This window comes from Puma concolor, chromosome B4, assembly GCF_028749965.1.
Source record: "Puma concolor isolate L17-30 chromosome B4, mPumCon1.1.hap2, whole genome shotgun sequence".
NCBI lineage: Eukaryota > Metazoa > Chordata > Mammalia > Carnivora > Felidae > Puma > Puma concolor.
In genome coordinates, this window is record NC_141673.1 from 109,029,435 (window position 1) to 109,044,856 (window position 15,422).

A 15,422-nucleotide genomic window follows, 5' to 3' on the forward strand; every position below is an offset into this window, starting at 1 on the left:
TGGGTGTCAGAATTTTGATTTCAGCTCAGGTCATGATTGTGGGATCCAGCCCTGAGTTAGGCTTCCTGCTGGCAGCTCGGGGCCAGCTTGGGATTCTCTCTCTCTTCACCCCCCACCCCACTCTCTCTCTCTTTCTCTCTCTCTCTTGACACGGATGGATGAATTTAAAAAAAAAAAAAAAGGAAAGAAAGGAAGACTCTAGAGTGAAACTTCTTGGATTTTAGTCCCAGCCCTTCTTTGCATTTTTTGTGTGATCTTTGGCAAGTTCCTTAACCTCTCTGTGCCTTGGTTTCCTCATCTACAATATAGGGATGACACTAAGACTTATGTCATAGGGTTATTGATGATTAAAATGAGTTAAATGTAAACCACCTTAGAATAGCACCTAGTACACAGGTAATATCATACTTATAAATTGACCTGCCTTATTGTTGTAAAGTACTATAGAGAATGATTATGATTATTATAAGTACTTTTTAGACACAGAAGCAAAGTAAGAGTTCTGCTGTGTCTATATGGAGAGGAGCAAATGGGAAGCATTGAACTATGCCCTAAACACCAAGTCCAGTCTTTAAAAAAGAGTCATAAAAATGCCAACAGATGAAGTTCTGGAATGAGGAGGCACACCCCTTGGCCATCCTGGAGAAACATAATCTTCACCCTGCTAATACTTATCTTTCTGGCTTGCTTCTGGTCAAAGGTCCATACTAGGTATGATTCTACTCCATTGGAGCTTTGCCACCAACATCCCTGGCTAGAAGAGATGTGTTAGATGGACCAGCTATGGATGCTGTCTATTGTCACAGAATGTAGAATCAGCTTGGAGAGGGCAGGATAGGATGGGCTGACTGCAGATATGAGCATTACTGACCTTTGTAAGAAAGAGTCAAGAGTTGGATTCCAGGTCAGAAAATAAGATTACAGAACTTTGAGGTAGAATGAAATTCTTTCTTCTCCTTACTCATTCCCCAATATATTTTACCTATTGGCCTTATAATCAGCCTGAACTATTCCAGAGATTTAAAGAGTTCAATGGGCCATTGTCACGTGGCCTCTTTTGATCCTTACAACCACCCTATGGGCAGGTGTTCTTATCCATGTCCTCAGATGAGAAAATTGAGGCTTAGAGGATTTCAGTGACTTTCTAGAGGTCTGGTGTAGTCACTGAAGGAACCAGTATTCTAACTGGTATAGCTCATCTTCCAGTCTAGAGTTCTTTCTGGTACAAAAATACCAACTCATCACCTGCCCAAAGCAAGCAAAGCAAATCCACATTTCAGATTAAGGCAATCCATGGATAGATAGACTGAGCACCTTACAGAACAGAAGGAAGAGCACCAAGTTCCAAAGCTTGGGTCAGGATTAGAGGATGGCCCATAATGTGGATTTTTCATCTCATTTACTATATTTTTCCAAAATGAGAAGATTCCAATGATACAAATATTAGCATGGACCAGACCTTAGATCTGGCTTTATAGATCAGGCCTTATTTCCACTCTTTGACTTATCCCAAGGGGAAAATAGGTAGTTTCAAGGCTTGTGTCATGAACCCTGAGTCAGAAAGACTGGTTTTATATACATAATATCTGTGCATTCCCCCTCAGGTGGAATGAACTTGCTTATGTTTAGGATTGCTGTGTCTTAGCCTGAGAAATTCTGGGTACATTCAGACATAAGGGGAGATAGTGGACTGTCATGGTAATGTGTTAAAGAATCAATTTGTGGACATAACAGTGCTAAAGGTTAAGTGATGACATACAGACCACTGAAGTCCTGTATAGTCAAAAATTGGGTGAAACACAGAAATAGGAACACAATCATGTTTTCATGTGATTTTTAGCAATCCCCTCACCCACCTCCCATCTTGTCCTCATTATGGCAGCTATACCACTAAATAGGCAAATTTTTTTCTAGAAAGTCTGTTTCTTTTAAGACTGTGCTGCCATCGCCTGGAAGCATCAGAAACAGCAAGAAACTTCTTGTTAGGATTTAAGGAAGAGGTTTTCTTCCTTCCTTCCTTCCTTCCTTCCTTCCTTCCTTCCTTCCTTTCCTTTTCCTTCCTTCCTTTCTTTCTCCTTCCTTCCTTCCTTTCCCCTTCCTTCCTTCCTTCCTTCCTTCCTTCCTTCCTCCCTCCCTCCCTCCCTTCCTTCCTTCTTTCTTTCTTTTTAAAGTTTACCTATGTTGAAAGAGAGAGGATGAGAGAAGAGAGTGCATGTGAGTGAGAGGAGGAGTGGAGAGAGAGGAAAGAGGAAAGGGCTTGATCTTAAGACCCTGAAATCATGACCTGAGCTGAAATCAAGAGTCAGATACTTAACTGACTGAGCACCAGGCGACCCTTAAGGAAGGAACCTTTTCAAGGAAGCAATCTGAGGTGGTGCTCCTGGAAGTGAAGAGAGGTCTCAACCTGTCTAGGCCAGCCCCAGTCCATTTTCTGATGCTCCTACTGCTTTCCTGATTTTTCAGGAAGACTTCTAAACCCAGTTCTGAGAACAAGGTTTTTATTTGCAGTGCTGTAATAATCAAATCTGAGGCAGAACTGATAAAACATTTTGGTCACTTCATTCTGAGACTGTGATCCACAATTTCCAGGGATCTCTGCTTGCCTCTGGAGTTTTCTGTGTGGGAATGAGCTAGTCTTGAGCAGAAGGTCCACGTTTTCTCTTTGCTTTGTCCCCACCACTGGATTTCCTGTTAGGAAACAAAGTTAAATGTAGATATCGAACCTCCACTGTTGTCACGTCCAATCACTCTTCTTTATTTCCCCTCAGCATTTATTATCATTTGACACACTACTGTTTGTATTTTACTTATTTTTTATTTTGTTTCCTTTCACTATGGCACAAACTCCACAAAACAGACATTTTTGTCTCTTTGGTTAACTGTGGGATCTTCAGTACTTAGAACAGGGCCTACCACCTAGTAGGTGTTCAAAAGTATTTGTGGAATAAGTGAAGTCCTGACTTCATCACCTTATATGGTTACGGGGTCTACACTTTTCTTCCCTCAGAAGTCTGATGGATTTCATGTTTCTGCTTCAGCTTTCCATGAAGACTTTCTACAGAGAGCTGAAAGCCCAGCCAATGGGTATATCTATATCTAGTGACAAAGGAAGGGAATGTATGGTGTAAATAGGTACTTGCCCTGTGCCTGGACTTCTAATCTAATCACCAGCAGAATAAACAATTCTAGATAACTTTTACAAAGAGTTGAAAACATAAGGAGCTGAGGAGAAACTAAAGCTGAGAGAAGTATAAATTCAGCAAAGTCTGGGTGAAGCACAGAATACACAAATAAATATAATTTATGTATCTGTATAAAATTATTTAATTATTATTATAGCTATAATTTATTGAATACCTGCTCTGTTCTAGTACTTCATTATAAATTGCATTACACACTGTATGGCTTTGTTTTTATTTTATAGGAATATCTCTATTTTATAGGAAGCAATGAGGCTCAATGAGCTTATGTAACTTGCTTGGGCAATGATTGTAAATTCTCTGAATAGAAAGCATAGACTCAGTCCTGTCCTGCAGAACAGAATAGTGGTTAAATATATGTCTTTGGGCAAAAAGAGCCTTTTTGACTTTGTACTTTCCACCTATTCGTTGTGTGACCTTCAGCAAATTATTTAAACAGTCTCCAATGTCCTCACCTGTGCAATGGGGATAACAGTATTCCTAACCCCCAGGGTTGAGGGAAGGATTAAATGAGATTGCACGCAAAGCGTTTCGCATAGCGCTAGGATAAGCACTGGATAAATGTGAGCTATGCCTGGGAAGGAGGAACATAGAAGGAAAAGTGACTAGCTCTGATGTTTCTTTTCAGTGTTTTTCCTGCTCCACTTCCTAATATTCGAATTGTTATTCCTGGAGAAAGCTCAGTATTAAAAGCCCGCTTGTAATTTCACCTCCATTACTGGAATTTCTTCTGTCCGGCTTCTGCTGGTTAGTGGTTAGTGAGGGGAGCTCCCCATCTCATAACACAGCCTCTGCTTTGTAATTTCCCAAAACGTCCTTGCGAGTTTGTTTTCTCGGGGTACAGGGGCAGTTCCTGGGGCGTGGCATGCTGGGAGTTGTAGTCCTAACTCCTCTATCTGCATCGAGAGGGCGACTGAACCGAGAGCCAGGGAACTACAGCTCCCAGAGTCCTCCGCGCCGCCGGGAAGCCCCGAGTCTGCAGGCAGCTGCGAAAGCCGGGAAGATGTCTTCCCCCTCGTCCCGCTCCTGCAGTGAGCGGCTCTATTCATAAAAACGGAACCTGGAACGGCACTCCCCGGGGCGAAGGTGGTATCAGTACATGTCGTGGGGCCAGAGAAGCTAGATTCAGGTATTGCAGGGATGCAGCTGTTCTGCAAATCTATGGTGTAAACTGGTTCCCCACGTGCCAACCTGTTTTGAGCTAGAGCAGCCGCCCAGTCAGCCCAGCCATTGCCTTGGATATGGCCACTAACTTTTCCTTCTCCAGGACTCGGCCTCGGGAAAGGTTGTGGGCAAGGCTATGAGGACTGTCCCTTTTCTCCCAGGCTGACTCGGGATATCCCGGAGTCCCCGGAGAGGCTGCCACTCTGACGTCTGGGGAGACAGGCCCTAAGCCCCGGCTGGCTATGAAGAGTGACTTCTCGACACCTGCAGCCCCCCTTAGGGGGCTCGGGGGGCCCCTGAGGAGCAGTGAGCCTGTGCGTGCCGCCCCAGCCCCGTCGGCAGCCGTGGTTCTGCTGGAGGAGGCGGCAGACCTCTTAGTTGTACACCTGGACTTCGGGGCGGCGCTGCAGACCTGTGAACGCGCCTTGCCGAGCTTGGCCAACCTTGATGCGGGCACGTACGTGCTGGGCTCCATTCATTTCCGGGTGATCTTGGGGAGGGACTAAAGCTCTTAGAAGTTCTGTCTTTCCCAGATTGCTCACAAGGAGCCTTACACCTTGGTTTCATTAGTGGTTCCTTTCTGAGAGGCTGGTGTGCCCATTCTACAGAGGAGGAAACAGAGGCACTGCACAATGAGGAAGAAGTGGTCAAGTCGTGCAACAGAGCTTAGTGAGAACCCACAGCCAGTTCTTTGCTTCCCTGTTCCAGTGTTGAATGGCATGTTGGGAAGATAGAATGCATATTGTCAAATTATTTCAGTAAGCAGGTTCAGCGAGCAGGTGGTGGAAGTCCTCTCCTAGGTATACTCCTCTCCCCCAAGCTGTTCACTTGACCTTGGCTGATGAATGGAAATGGAGTTCAGAGTAGGAGTAGTGTCCTGATCCTGTTGAAGGATTGATAGGATTAAAGAATCCAATCTGGAGAAAAGCTTGGTCCTACATTGCTGTTTCAAATACTCTCAGCCTCTTTTTGAGGGCATAATTTCTCTGTGGATTATAATGTTGACATAGGCTATACTGGGGAGGTGATGGGTAGAATAGTCAAAGGTGACCCCAGAGAAGGATGAACTGGGGATCTCTGGCTTTCTTCAAGGGGTTGGGTAGGGGCTTGTTGCAGTAAATGCTGAAGACTGTTATTCCAGGTGCCTGGAGGCACCTTACTTGGTGGTGCTAACAGGCCAGTTGTGAAGTGCCTGTACCTACAATTAGGCAGAAACCTTGCTCCATGCCCGTTTCGTCACTAAGCAAACTCTTAGCTCCAGCTCTCTTTCCACCTATACATCTGTGCTACACATTGTCCCTTTCCCCTTCCCTGATTTCACCTAGATACAAAGATGTGTGTTAGGCAACAGTTGATTTGCCTCCAGGAGGTTTTCAGGAACATCGAACTCCTGGGGAAAGGGCAGTTTTCTCTGTGTTGGGACTCATGAGACCAGTTGTAATTTTTTAAAACATTTTTTTTTAAGTTTACTTTTGAGAGAGAAAGAGAGAGAGAGAGAGAGAATCCCAAGCAGGCTTCTCTCTGTAAGCGCAGAGCCTGATGTAGGGCTCAATCACATGAACCCTGAGATCATGACCTGAGCCAAAATCACGAGTCAGATGCTTAACCGATGGAACCATGCAGATGCTCCAAGACCAGTTGTAATTTGAATCCGAATACTAATGGGGAGGGTAGAGGTGATGACTGCTAAGTTGGGAGCTGGGGAGGAACAGTCCCAGGGTGGAAGTGAGAATGGAAACAGAAGGGGACCACTTCTTAAAACCTGAACTAGTTCTTCTGCCAACAGCTCCTTGGAGGTGAAGTGCTCCCTGTGTATTGTGGGGATCCAGGCCCTGGCAGAAATGAATCGGTGGCGGGAAGTCCTGTCCTGGGTTCTTCAGTATTACCAGGTTCCTGAAAAGCTACCCCCCAAAGTCCTGGAGCTATGGTAGGTCATTGTTCTGACTCATTGGATCAGTTCAGGAACAAAAGGATATTCATGTCCTTTTCTGAATCAGTGCCTAATATCTTCTCTTTTGCCCTTCTCTACCATTTCCTTCCAAATATGATTCTTTCCCTGTGTTTTTATTTTTGTTTTGTTTTTTGGTTTTTGGTTTTTTTTTGGACCTCAAAACATAGTGATAAAGCATGAGGAGGGGGGAATGTTGGGTAGTGAAAAGAGGAGGAGGGGGACAAAGGGGAATAGGAGATGTGAAGAGGGGTGATACAACTGGAATATGTCAGAGCTGAGGGAGCTTCTTGCTACTTCCTAGGAATTCCTAATTCTTACCAATGTCATCATCCCCTAGGGAAGGACTGGAGGACAACAGGGAAGGGGTTGAGTGGGAGAATGTAGTGGTTTATGAGAGGTAAATCAACCGTGGAGCACTAACTGTTCTTTTTTTGGGGATTGGATTATTCGGGGCTGCAGTGTTCTTTTATACAGCAAAATGCAAGAGCCTGGAGCTGTGCTGGAAGTGGTCAGTGCCTGGCTGCAAGACCCAGACAATCAGGACCTTCCAGAATACAGAGCCTTGGCAGAACTTCACCTACAGCGGGTGCTGCTACCCCTGGGCTGCTTGTCAGAGGCTGAGGAGCTAGTGGTGGGCTCTGCAGGCTTCAGTGAGGAACAGCGGCTGGACGTACTCCAGGCCATTAGTAAGGCAAGGCAACAGCAGAAACACCAACGCTTGGGTTCTGAGGAGGCCCAGAAGCTGAACCAGGAAGGTAGGACATTCTCCTTCTGTGGCCTCCGTAAAGTGGAGTCGTAAGCTTTCCCCTGGACCTTGGGGTTTATCATGACTTTTCCAAGAGCTTGGGAGCAATTATTTGTATGAGTAACTCCCAAATCGCAGAATAGGAAACCTGTTGATTTGATTAAAAAAGCCAAGCCCTGACCCTCTGTAGTTGGCAGTGGAAGGAGAGTCTCCATACAGGGAGGTGTCACTGAGTCTCAGAATCTTTAACTCTTGTTTCTTGAAAGCCACCTTTTCCTTGGGGTCCTTTCATTAGATCTCTTGTCTGTATCATGCTGGCCAGAGTGGGATGTTATTCCTCCTTTAAAGACTGGCCCAAATACAGATGCAGCTGAGGTATGCGGTGGGATACCAAAAGGAAAATAAGCTGACACAATAACTTGGTAAATTGACTTAGATAAAAATGATTTACCTTCATCTTGGGCCCCACTGCCCAGTATGCTGTCTGCCTTTATTTACTAGATCTCTTGAGTATCTTCTTCAGTGACCTCTGTCCCCCCGAAGGGGCAGCCCACCTCTGCCAATTAGAGTGCAGTTTCACAAGATGGCTTTTACAGGGGAGCCACTTCAAGACTCAACATCATACACCTGGCTGGCATCATACAAGGGGTTCCTACACAGGGTTGGGTACGGGCTTGGGGGTTGTTTTGTTACAAGGGATTTTAAAAGTCCTCTGCTCCAGACCCTTGCCAGGTCTTTGAATCCTTTGCATCTCCTTTTCCTCAAGTGATCATCTAGTCTATACAAGGACTGAAAATCCACTATCTCCAGAAGCAGCTCATTCCATCTGTGAAGAGTTCTGTACAGAAGTTCTTCCTGATGCTGGATTTAAGTTTTTTTTTTCTGGTAGTTTTTAGGTACTGTTCCTTGATTTTTCTCTTGGTATATACAGAATAAGTCTGATCCTTTTTTTTTTTTCTATGAAAGTTCTTCAGTTAAATGTAATCCTGTTCTCCAAAGTGTTTTTTCTTTGTGTGCTAACGAGCATGAAACTTCTGAGATAGAATCACTTCTTTGCCAACAGGTTGTTGGCTTCAAGAATGAGCTGTGACTACCCAGACTCTCTGCCCCTCCATCTCCTGGGGAGGAAAGGTTAGGAAAAGGGTTTGATGGCAAGTTCAGAGTGTTCTATCAGGACTTGGCACCACTTGTTCTTGGGCTGGTGGTGTTCATGTTTATATTTAGAACTTAAGACTTTTGAATTCTTCACTATATGTATTAAGTGCACTTCATTTTCCTGTATTAATGTGATCATCAAGAACTATTGCTCTGTGTAACTCTCTGTACATATCTTAGGCCAGAATATAAAGAAAGCTATAAAATAATGAGTCTATTGAAAAAAACACACCAAATATGCCAGGTTTACCCAGCTGAGTAGGTGTTGTCTGTCCAAAGTCTCTCCTAAGGAGATGATATTCTAGTGATGTTGTCTGTCCTCAAAACATTTTGGAGTTTTTAGAATTTCTTTTACAACCACTTTATGAATTACATGAATAAACTAGTCTTGTTACCTTTTGCTCAACTCTCATAATCAAGCTGAAAGCTCAGAATCAGTGAAGCTGGTTCCTGTGACTTATGCTGCAGTTATGCTTTATCTCCCTGACCAGGCTCCTTCTCCCACAAGTTCCTGTCACTACTGATGTTGCTCCGCCGGCTTTGGGATTCTACAGTGAGCCACTTCTTTTCCCTGCCCTTCAAAAAGAGCCTCCTGGCTGCCTTGATCCTCTGCCTCTTGGTGGTAAGGTTTGATCCAGGTAAGTGATGAAGCCAGTCTTCCCTCCCGCTCTTCCTGGGGAAGGGACAGTTGGATAGGGGCTGGGCTTGTGGGAGGCCTCCTGGGAACGGAGGTATCTATCTCCTGGGCCACTTCTCCCCAAGTCTCTTCTATAGGGAGGAGGGATTGTTGGGCCTCATTGAGATCCAGCCAGACCCACCTAGGAGAGAATAGCCCTGGAATTCATGAGAGCAATCCCTCGTGGAGGAAACTGCCTCTACTCTGTTGACTCCTGGAACATTGACTGAATCATTGTCATCTCCTTTATTCAGGGGTGAACTCTGACTAGAAACTCAGAATTAAAAAAAAATTTTTTTCCTAATCATCATATCTAAAAAAAATTGTATTAAGTTATAAATAAAATACATGTATACTTTAGAAAATGTGGAAAATAGAAAAAAGTATAAAGAAAACAGAAATCACCTAAAAGTTTGCCATTGTAATGGCTATACTTTCGGTCTTTTTCTTTATGGATATAGGTGCAATTTTGCAGGTTATAAATATTCTTTAAAACGTCTTTCAATGGCTAAATAATATTCCAATTGATAGAAACTTCCATAATTGATTAACAGTTCCCTATTGTTGAACACTTTGATGATTTCTTTTTTTGTTTGTTTGTTTTATGTTTATATATTATTGAGAGAGAGAGAGAGAGAGAGAGAGAGACAGAGTGTGAGATTGGGGAGGGGCAGGGAGAGAGGGAGACACAGAATCTAAAGCAGGCTCCAGGCTCCAAGCTGTCAACACAGACACCGACGTGGGGCTCGAACTCACAAACCATGAGATCATGACCTGAGCTGAAGTCAGATGCTTAATCAACTGAGCCACCCAGCACCCCTTGATGATTTCTTACTCTGTTTTTTGCAGTGTTTTTTCTTAAAAGTCCTGCTCTTTTTCTTTTATTTAGTTATTTATTTTTTTATTTTAGAGAGAGGATGAGAGGCAGATGGAAAGAATCCCAAGCAAGATCCATGCCCAGCACTGAGACTGATCCGGGGACTGATAAACTCTCTAAGTGCTATTTGGGAACAACCCTGGTTATTTCCTGAGGATTAATCCCTCAAAATTAAGTGTTGGGCCAAAGATTAGGAGCTCACTCTTTTAGATTTTTGTATTTGTGTGTTACTTTATGTGAGTTATAATCTAATACCTACTCTCCTCATGAATTTAAACTTAGAGTTATAACTCTAAGGATTATAGAATTATAACTTTTAAAACTGCAGGAAAAACTGGAAACCCTTATTCTAGTCGCTTCATTTTCTTTTTCTTTCTTTTTTGGTTGAGAAACCTAAGAACCACAGGAAACGAGTAACTAGCCCAGGGTCACACAAATAATTTGTCTGTTTAAAAAATTGCCTATTCTTTTTTTAAAAATTTTTTAACATTTTATTTATTTTTGAGAGAGGGAGAGACAGAGCATGAACAGAGGAGGGTCAGAGAGAGGGAGACACAGAATCTGAAACAGGCTCCAGGCTCTGAGCTGTCAGCACAGAGCCCGACGCGGGGCTCGAGAGACCGTGAGATCATGACCTGAGCCGGAGCCGGCTGCTTAACCGACTGAGCCACCCAGGCACCCCTGCCTATTCTTGATGTAATCTTCAAGTCTTCCCCATTTTCTCCATTTCCCTTTCTCTTCTTCAGCGAGCTTTTTTTGCATAGTTCAGAGTTGTCCTTTTCAGGATGCCTGGGTAGCTCAGTTAGTTGAGCATCTCACTCTTGGTTTTGGCTCAGGTCATGATCCCAGGGCCATAGGATTGAGCCCCTGCTTAAGATTCTCTCTCTCTCTCTCTCTCTCTCTCTCTCTCTCTCTCTCTCTCTCTCCCCCTCTCTCCCCCCCCCCCAACCCTCATCCTTCCCCTGCTCTCTCTCTTTCTCTCTGTCTCTGAAAAATAAACAAACAAAAAGTTGTCCTTTCACTTTGCTGAACTAAGGATAGTTTGTATTCATTCCTGCTCACCCTCTGACTTTCTGCTTTGTTCTAGAGACTTGATACAATTTAGAATTTTTTTTTTATGGTTCTTAAAAGTCCTGCTCTTTTTCTTTTATTTAGTTATTTTTCTTAGAGAGAGAGAGAGAGAGAGAGGAGCAGAGGGAAAGAATCCCAATCAGGCTTCAGGCCCAGCATGTAGCCTGAGCAGGGCTTGATGTATGCCTGATCCCAGGATCCTGGGATCATGACCCAAGCTGAAATCAAGAGTCGGGCTCAAGTGACTGAGCCACCAGGTGCCCTTAGTGTCCTGGTCTTCTAAGTGGGGACAGCAGGAGACAGTTTGAGCTTGCTGGTTCCATGGCTGCTTGGAGCTTCCTTAAAATGCCCTGGCCTGACACTCCTGACCCCCAGTGGCAGTCTTGGTTCATTGCAGTGGTGGTGCTGCAGGAGAGGAGAACCCATGGCTAGGCTGCAACTAGGACTCTGTAGGAAGGCTATAAAGAGAGGAGACTGTCAATAGCTTTCTTTAAAAACAACATTTTTTCTTTTTAAGAAGAAAAAATCAGTTAAAAAATTAGTAACCAAATAAGGAAAAACAAACCCACCAACTCAGCCCTAATTCCAAAGAGGTAGATTTTACTTTATTTTCAATATAATTAACGGATGATAAAAATAGGTAATACTGTCACTTGGCTCCAGGTTGAGAAGGTACAAAAAGGATTGGAGAGGAAGTTTCTTCTTAAAAGCCTATCTTCCCAGAGGCAGCCACCATCACCAGTTGTGTGTGTGTGTGTGTGTGTATCAAAAAGTTAGATTAAAAATATAATAAGTTTCGATCTTTTTCTCAGCAAACTTAAGGTGATTGTAATCCAAGGCACCTGGGTGGCTCAGTTGGTTAAGAGTCTGACTTCAGCTCAGGTCATGATCTCACTGTCTGTGGTTCAAGCTGTACTGACAGCTCAGAGCCTGGAGCCTCCTCTGAGTTTCGCTCTCTCTCTGCTCCTCCCCTGCTCACGCTCCTGTCTCTCTCGTTCTCAAAAAATAGACATGATTTTTTTTTTTTTAAATCCAAGTGAAGAAAATATCTCCCAGAGAATATATTGTTGGGGAGGGGAGGAGGAGCCAATAACATTAAACATCAAAATATGCTTTAAAAAGATCAGACATACTCCCAGAGTGGCAGAGTTTCCAAGAGATGGGACTTGAGGCTGAGGGAAGAGGAGGGGAGTAGAGGTGGGGATACTGACATCATACTTCCTTTTCCCTTGCAGCTTCTCCTTCATCCTTGCCCTTCCTCTGCAAGCTGTCTCAGCTCTTCCATCGGATTCAGGAAGCCATATTTTCTCTCTACCGGCTTCCTATCCATGACTGAGTGGTCTTTCCCATTCACCTCAACCTTGCTAATCCCCAAGTTTGCTGTGACAGAAGCAGAGTAACTCATCCATGGCGTCCTATTTCCTGTTGCTGGCTGGGCCCCCATAGGAGTGGGGCCAGCCCGATTCTAGAAAGAGCTGATCCAGTATGGTGAACTGTGTTTTGCCACCTGAATGTTTTCCACTTTGCACCCTACTTTGGCTGATGTTGGTAGGAAATGTGGAAACAAAGGGGGCCAGAGAGCTCAAGTCCTCCAGAATAGTATTCCCTTTTACCAGGGGCCCCTCATAAAGGAGGGGTTTGGGAAAGGAGACTGTATCCGTGAAATATTCCATCTTCTTGGCCAAGGCAAGGGGTTGATTTTTCAGGTCAGCAGGTTAATGAAGCTGGAAGTTCAGAAAACTCTGATGGAATGACCCTTGGCCTTTTACTTTCTTGAAAAACTTACCTTTGAGATTTGCTTCACAGGGCAGGTCCTTAATTAGGCAGAGTGTGAGGATCTGAGAGGGCCTTTTACTTCTCCTCTATGCTCCTCTCCACAGATCTGGTCTAATTATTCCTGTGGTTTTGCAATGGGCTTGAAGCTGCATGGGCCCTCTCTTTTTAGACCAGGACATGGCTTTCAGAACCACCCAGGTCACTATTGAAAGCAAAGTAAGGCTGCTGTGCCCTTCTCACTGGGGAAAATGATCCTGCTCGGTGCCTCTTGGGCTTCAGCTCAATTTTCCAGGTTGTCAGTGGCCAAGTCCTGCTCTATTACACACTCAGCATTCCTGTGCTCTCTTTCTTCCTGTCAGTCCCTTCCCCCTGCTCTGCAATAGTATTTTTGTACTTTGTCTGATGGCTGTTTTACCAGGTTCTACCTGTATCTTTGGTTCCTCAGTACATACTGTTGCTGGTCCGCCAACCCCTTCTATGTCCTGTTGTTCTAATTATATTTTATTGTTTGTATAATGTAGAAGTCTTTCTGCTTGTGTGGCCTTGAAAAGTAGGTTAGCCTTAGCGGCCGATGAGCTGAAAATGGAACTGGGTAATCAGGTGAGCTGGAAGGGATATGTGGAGGGAGTTGTGCAGAGGGAAGACATGGGTTTTGAAGGCAATGAACGATTTTATTCATTGTTAGGGGGAGGAGGCATTGGAGCCATAGCATTTGAGTATTTGAAATGTTTCAGTGTTTTCTGTCACTGGCTGCGAGAATCTTACATGTGTCTGTGCAAGTATATGTACACAATACTACACTGTCAGAATTATGAAAGGCTTCCTGCAGGGGTTAGCCTTTCTGAGGCTGAAGGCCAAACAAATCATTCCTTCCTGGGGCTCTGGGCAGTGTTGATGCCGTAATATAGGAGATGCGTTTAGTAGTTTTCCATAGGTTCCTCTTCAGGAATTCCAAGTCAATAACTTCTCTTTAGTAAAATGGGTAGACTAAGTAAACCTCACAGGTCATTGGGAGATAAATCCCTAGGGTGTGTCCAACTCTGTAGGAAACAAATCTGTGCTTTTATGTTTGGGCTTTTAAATAGTTAAGACCCTTGGGGAGAGGAAAGGAGACAAGGTGAGATCTCTGTTGGAATTATTTCTGAAAATAAAAATCCGGTCCCTTTCACTACCCTAGATAAAACTCTTTAATGGCTTCCCATGGCTCACATGGGATTTCTTCTTAAATTTAAATCCCCTTATGCACTAGTTTTGGCTAACACCTCCTCTTTCATGTGGGGTCTCTGTTCCTTACTCACACTGCCCTCCAGCTGCTGAGCCAGTCACAGGTTTCTGAACATTGCATGCTTCCTCACACCTTGGCTCCTTCGGTTCCCTCTGGAAGGTCGAGCTCCCACTTTTTGGCCAGCTCAATTCTAGACTTACTCAAGGGTTACCTTTGGGAATCCTTTCCCTATGTCCTCTGCTTCCAGGCCCCTATCTCATGTCCTTTCTGTGGTAGTGACCCTATGGCCTTATAATTGTGAAATCCTCTTGCCTCCAGTAACTGTGAGCTCTTTGAAGCTGGAGAGTGTGGCTTGTGGCAGTGTTTAAGAATCAAGTTTGGATTCCTGCTGTACCACTCACTAGGTGTGTGACTGTTGGAAAGTGACTTATCCTTTTCAGCCTTAGTGTCCTCATCTGTTAGTGAGTTATTATCTCATAGGGACTTTTGGTGGAGCAAATGAGAGCCTCCTTACCTAGTGCTTGGCACGCTGCCTCAAATAAGAACTCTTGTGAGTGGTAGCTATTTCTCCATTGCTTAGCTGAACACCTGGGAATTTGAAGGTATTCAGAGGTGTTTAAACTAATGAGCTGATATAGCTGCCATGACAAAATGTCTGTGTGCTTACAGTGTGTTTTGTATTGTGAAAACCCTGAGTAAAAAGAAGACTCAACTATGCCCAGTTCATTTTTCTGTCTGTCCCCTGAAGTTCCTTCATATTATTCTGCTTATAGGCTTCTTGGTTCTCTGTTTTATGTTTGTCTTGAACTCTGCAATGTTGTCTGGTAACCAGCCCCAGGTACCTTCCCAGTCAGACGAGGAACTCAGAGCCAAAACTGCTCTGATGACTTTGACCTTTTCTAAGGATGGAGGCTTGTATTAAATCAGTCTTCAACTTTGGGCTTAACAAGGTCAGAAATGAAGAGAGGACATCCTTGTTAGGCCTATACCTGTGCTGTCCAGTATGGTAGCCATTAGCCACGTGTGGCTTTTGAACACTTGAAATATAGCTGGTCCAAATCGAGATGTTCTGTAAATGTAAAATGCTCACCTGGATTTTGAAGACTTAGTATTAAAAAAAAGAATGGAAACTCAATAATTTTTGTATTGATTGCATGTTGAAATTATAATATTTTGAATATATTGGGTTAAATAAAATCTATTAAAATTAACTTCAACTGTTTCTTTTTACTTTTTTTGTGGAGCTACTAGAATGTTTAAAGTGACATATATGGCTCACATTGAATTTCTTTCGGACAGTGCTATTGAACATACATGGTACACATCAAGTTCAGGGGATGGCAATCTGAGAAGCAGCATTGTATGGTGGGATTTTACAGTGTTAGATCTGGAAAGATCATCTCTTATATTCCCCCTCACTTTTTTTTTAAGTTAAGGAAATCAAGAACCAGAGAGGTGAAGTGATTTGCCCTGAATCACATAGCCTGAATAAGATCAAGGTCTCCTGACCCTCAAGTGTGGTGTTCTTTTCACTGCAATATGATTCTGTTTCACTGGCTCTAAAATCAGTCACTCTCTGGCT

At 43.7% G+C, this 15,422-nt stretch overlaps 1 protein-coding gene and 1 long non-coding RNA gene across 4 annotated transcripts; one reads left to right on the forward strand and one right to left on the reverse strand.

Annotated features, from left to right (window-relative positions):
* Positions 1-2,481: 2,481 nt before the first annotated feature.
* Positions 2,482-4,030, reverse strand: LOC147579414 (uncharacterized). Its single transcript, XR_015253917.1, has 2 exons — positions 3,911-4,030; positions 2,482-2,688 (listed from the first exon to the last, which is right to left on the reverse strand). It is a non-coding gene; the product is annotated as an uncharacterized LOC147579414 (long non-coding RNA).
* Positions 4,031-4,188: 158 nt separating this feature from the next.
* PEX26 (peroxisomal biogenesis factor 26) lies at positions 4,189-15,051 on the forward strand. 3 transcript variants are annotated; one of them, XM_086714540.1, is made up of 6 exons: positions 4,189-4,329; positions 4,526-4,821; positions 6,151-6,291; positions 6,775-7,070; positions 8,707-8,853; positions 12,075-15,051. In XM_086714540.1, the coding sequence occupies exons 2-6, from the start codon at positions 4,607-4,609 to the stop codon at positions 12,173-12,175; spliced, it is 900 nt and encodes a 299-aa protein (XP_086570666.1). In that variant the 5' UTR covers positions 4,189-4,329; positions 4,526-4,606; the 3' UTR covers positions 12,176-15,051. The 3 variants fall into 3 exon arrangements, with proteins under 3 accessions (XP_086570666.1, XP_086570669.1, XP_086570667.1); XM_086714543.1 differs by lacking the exon at positions 12,075-15,051 and adding an exon at positions 9,802-10,247; XM_086714541.1 differs by lacking the exon at positions 4,189-4,329 and having other exon boundaries at positions 4,406-4,821.
* Positions 15,052-15,422: the final 371 nt, after the last annotated feature.

What these genes read in the sequence shown, in the direction of transcription:
- PEX26 (XM_086714540.1), top strand. Translation starts at nt 4,607, where the DNA reads ATGAAGAGTGACTTCTCGACACCTGCAGCCCCCCTTAGGGGGCTCGGG. An exon ending in CCAGAAGCTGAACCAGGAAG is followed by an intron (nt 7,071 to 8,706) that starts GTAGGACATTCT and finishes CTCCCTGACCAG; the next exon opens with GCTCCTTCTCCCACAAGTTC. An exon ending in GGTGGTAAGGTTTGATCCAG is followed by an intron (nt 8,854 to 12,074) that starts GTAAGTGATGAA and finishes TTTCCCTTGCAG; the next exon opens with CTTCTCCTTCATCCTTGCCC.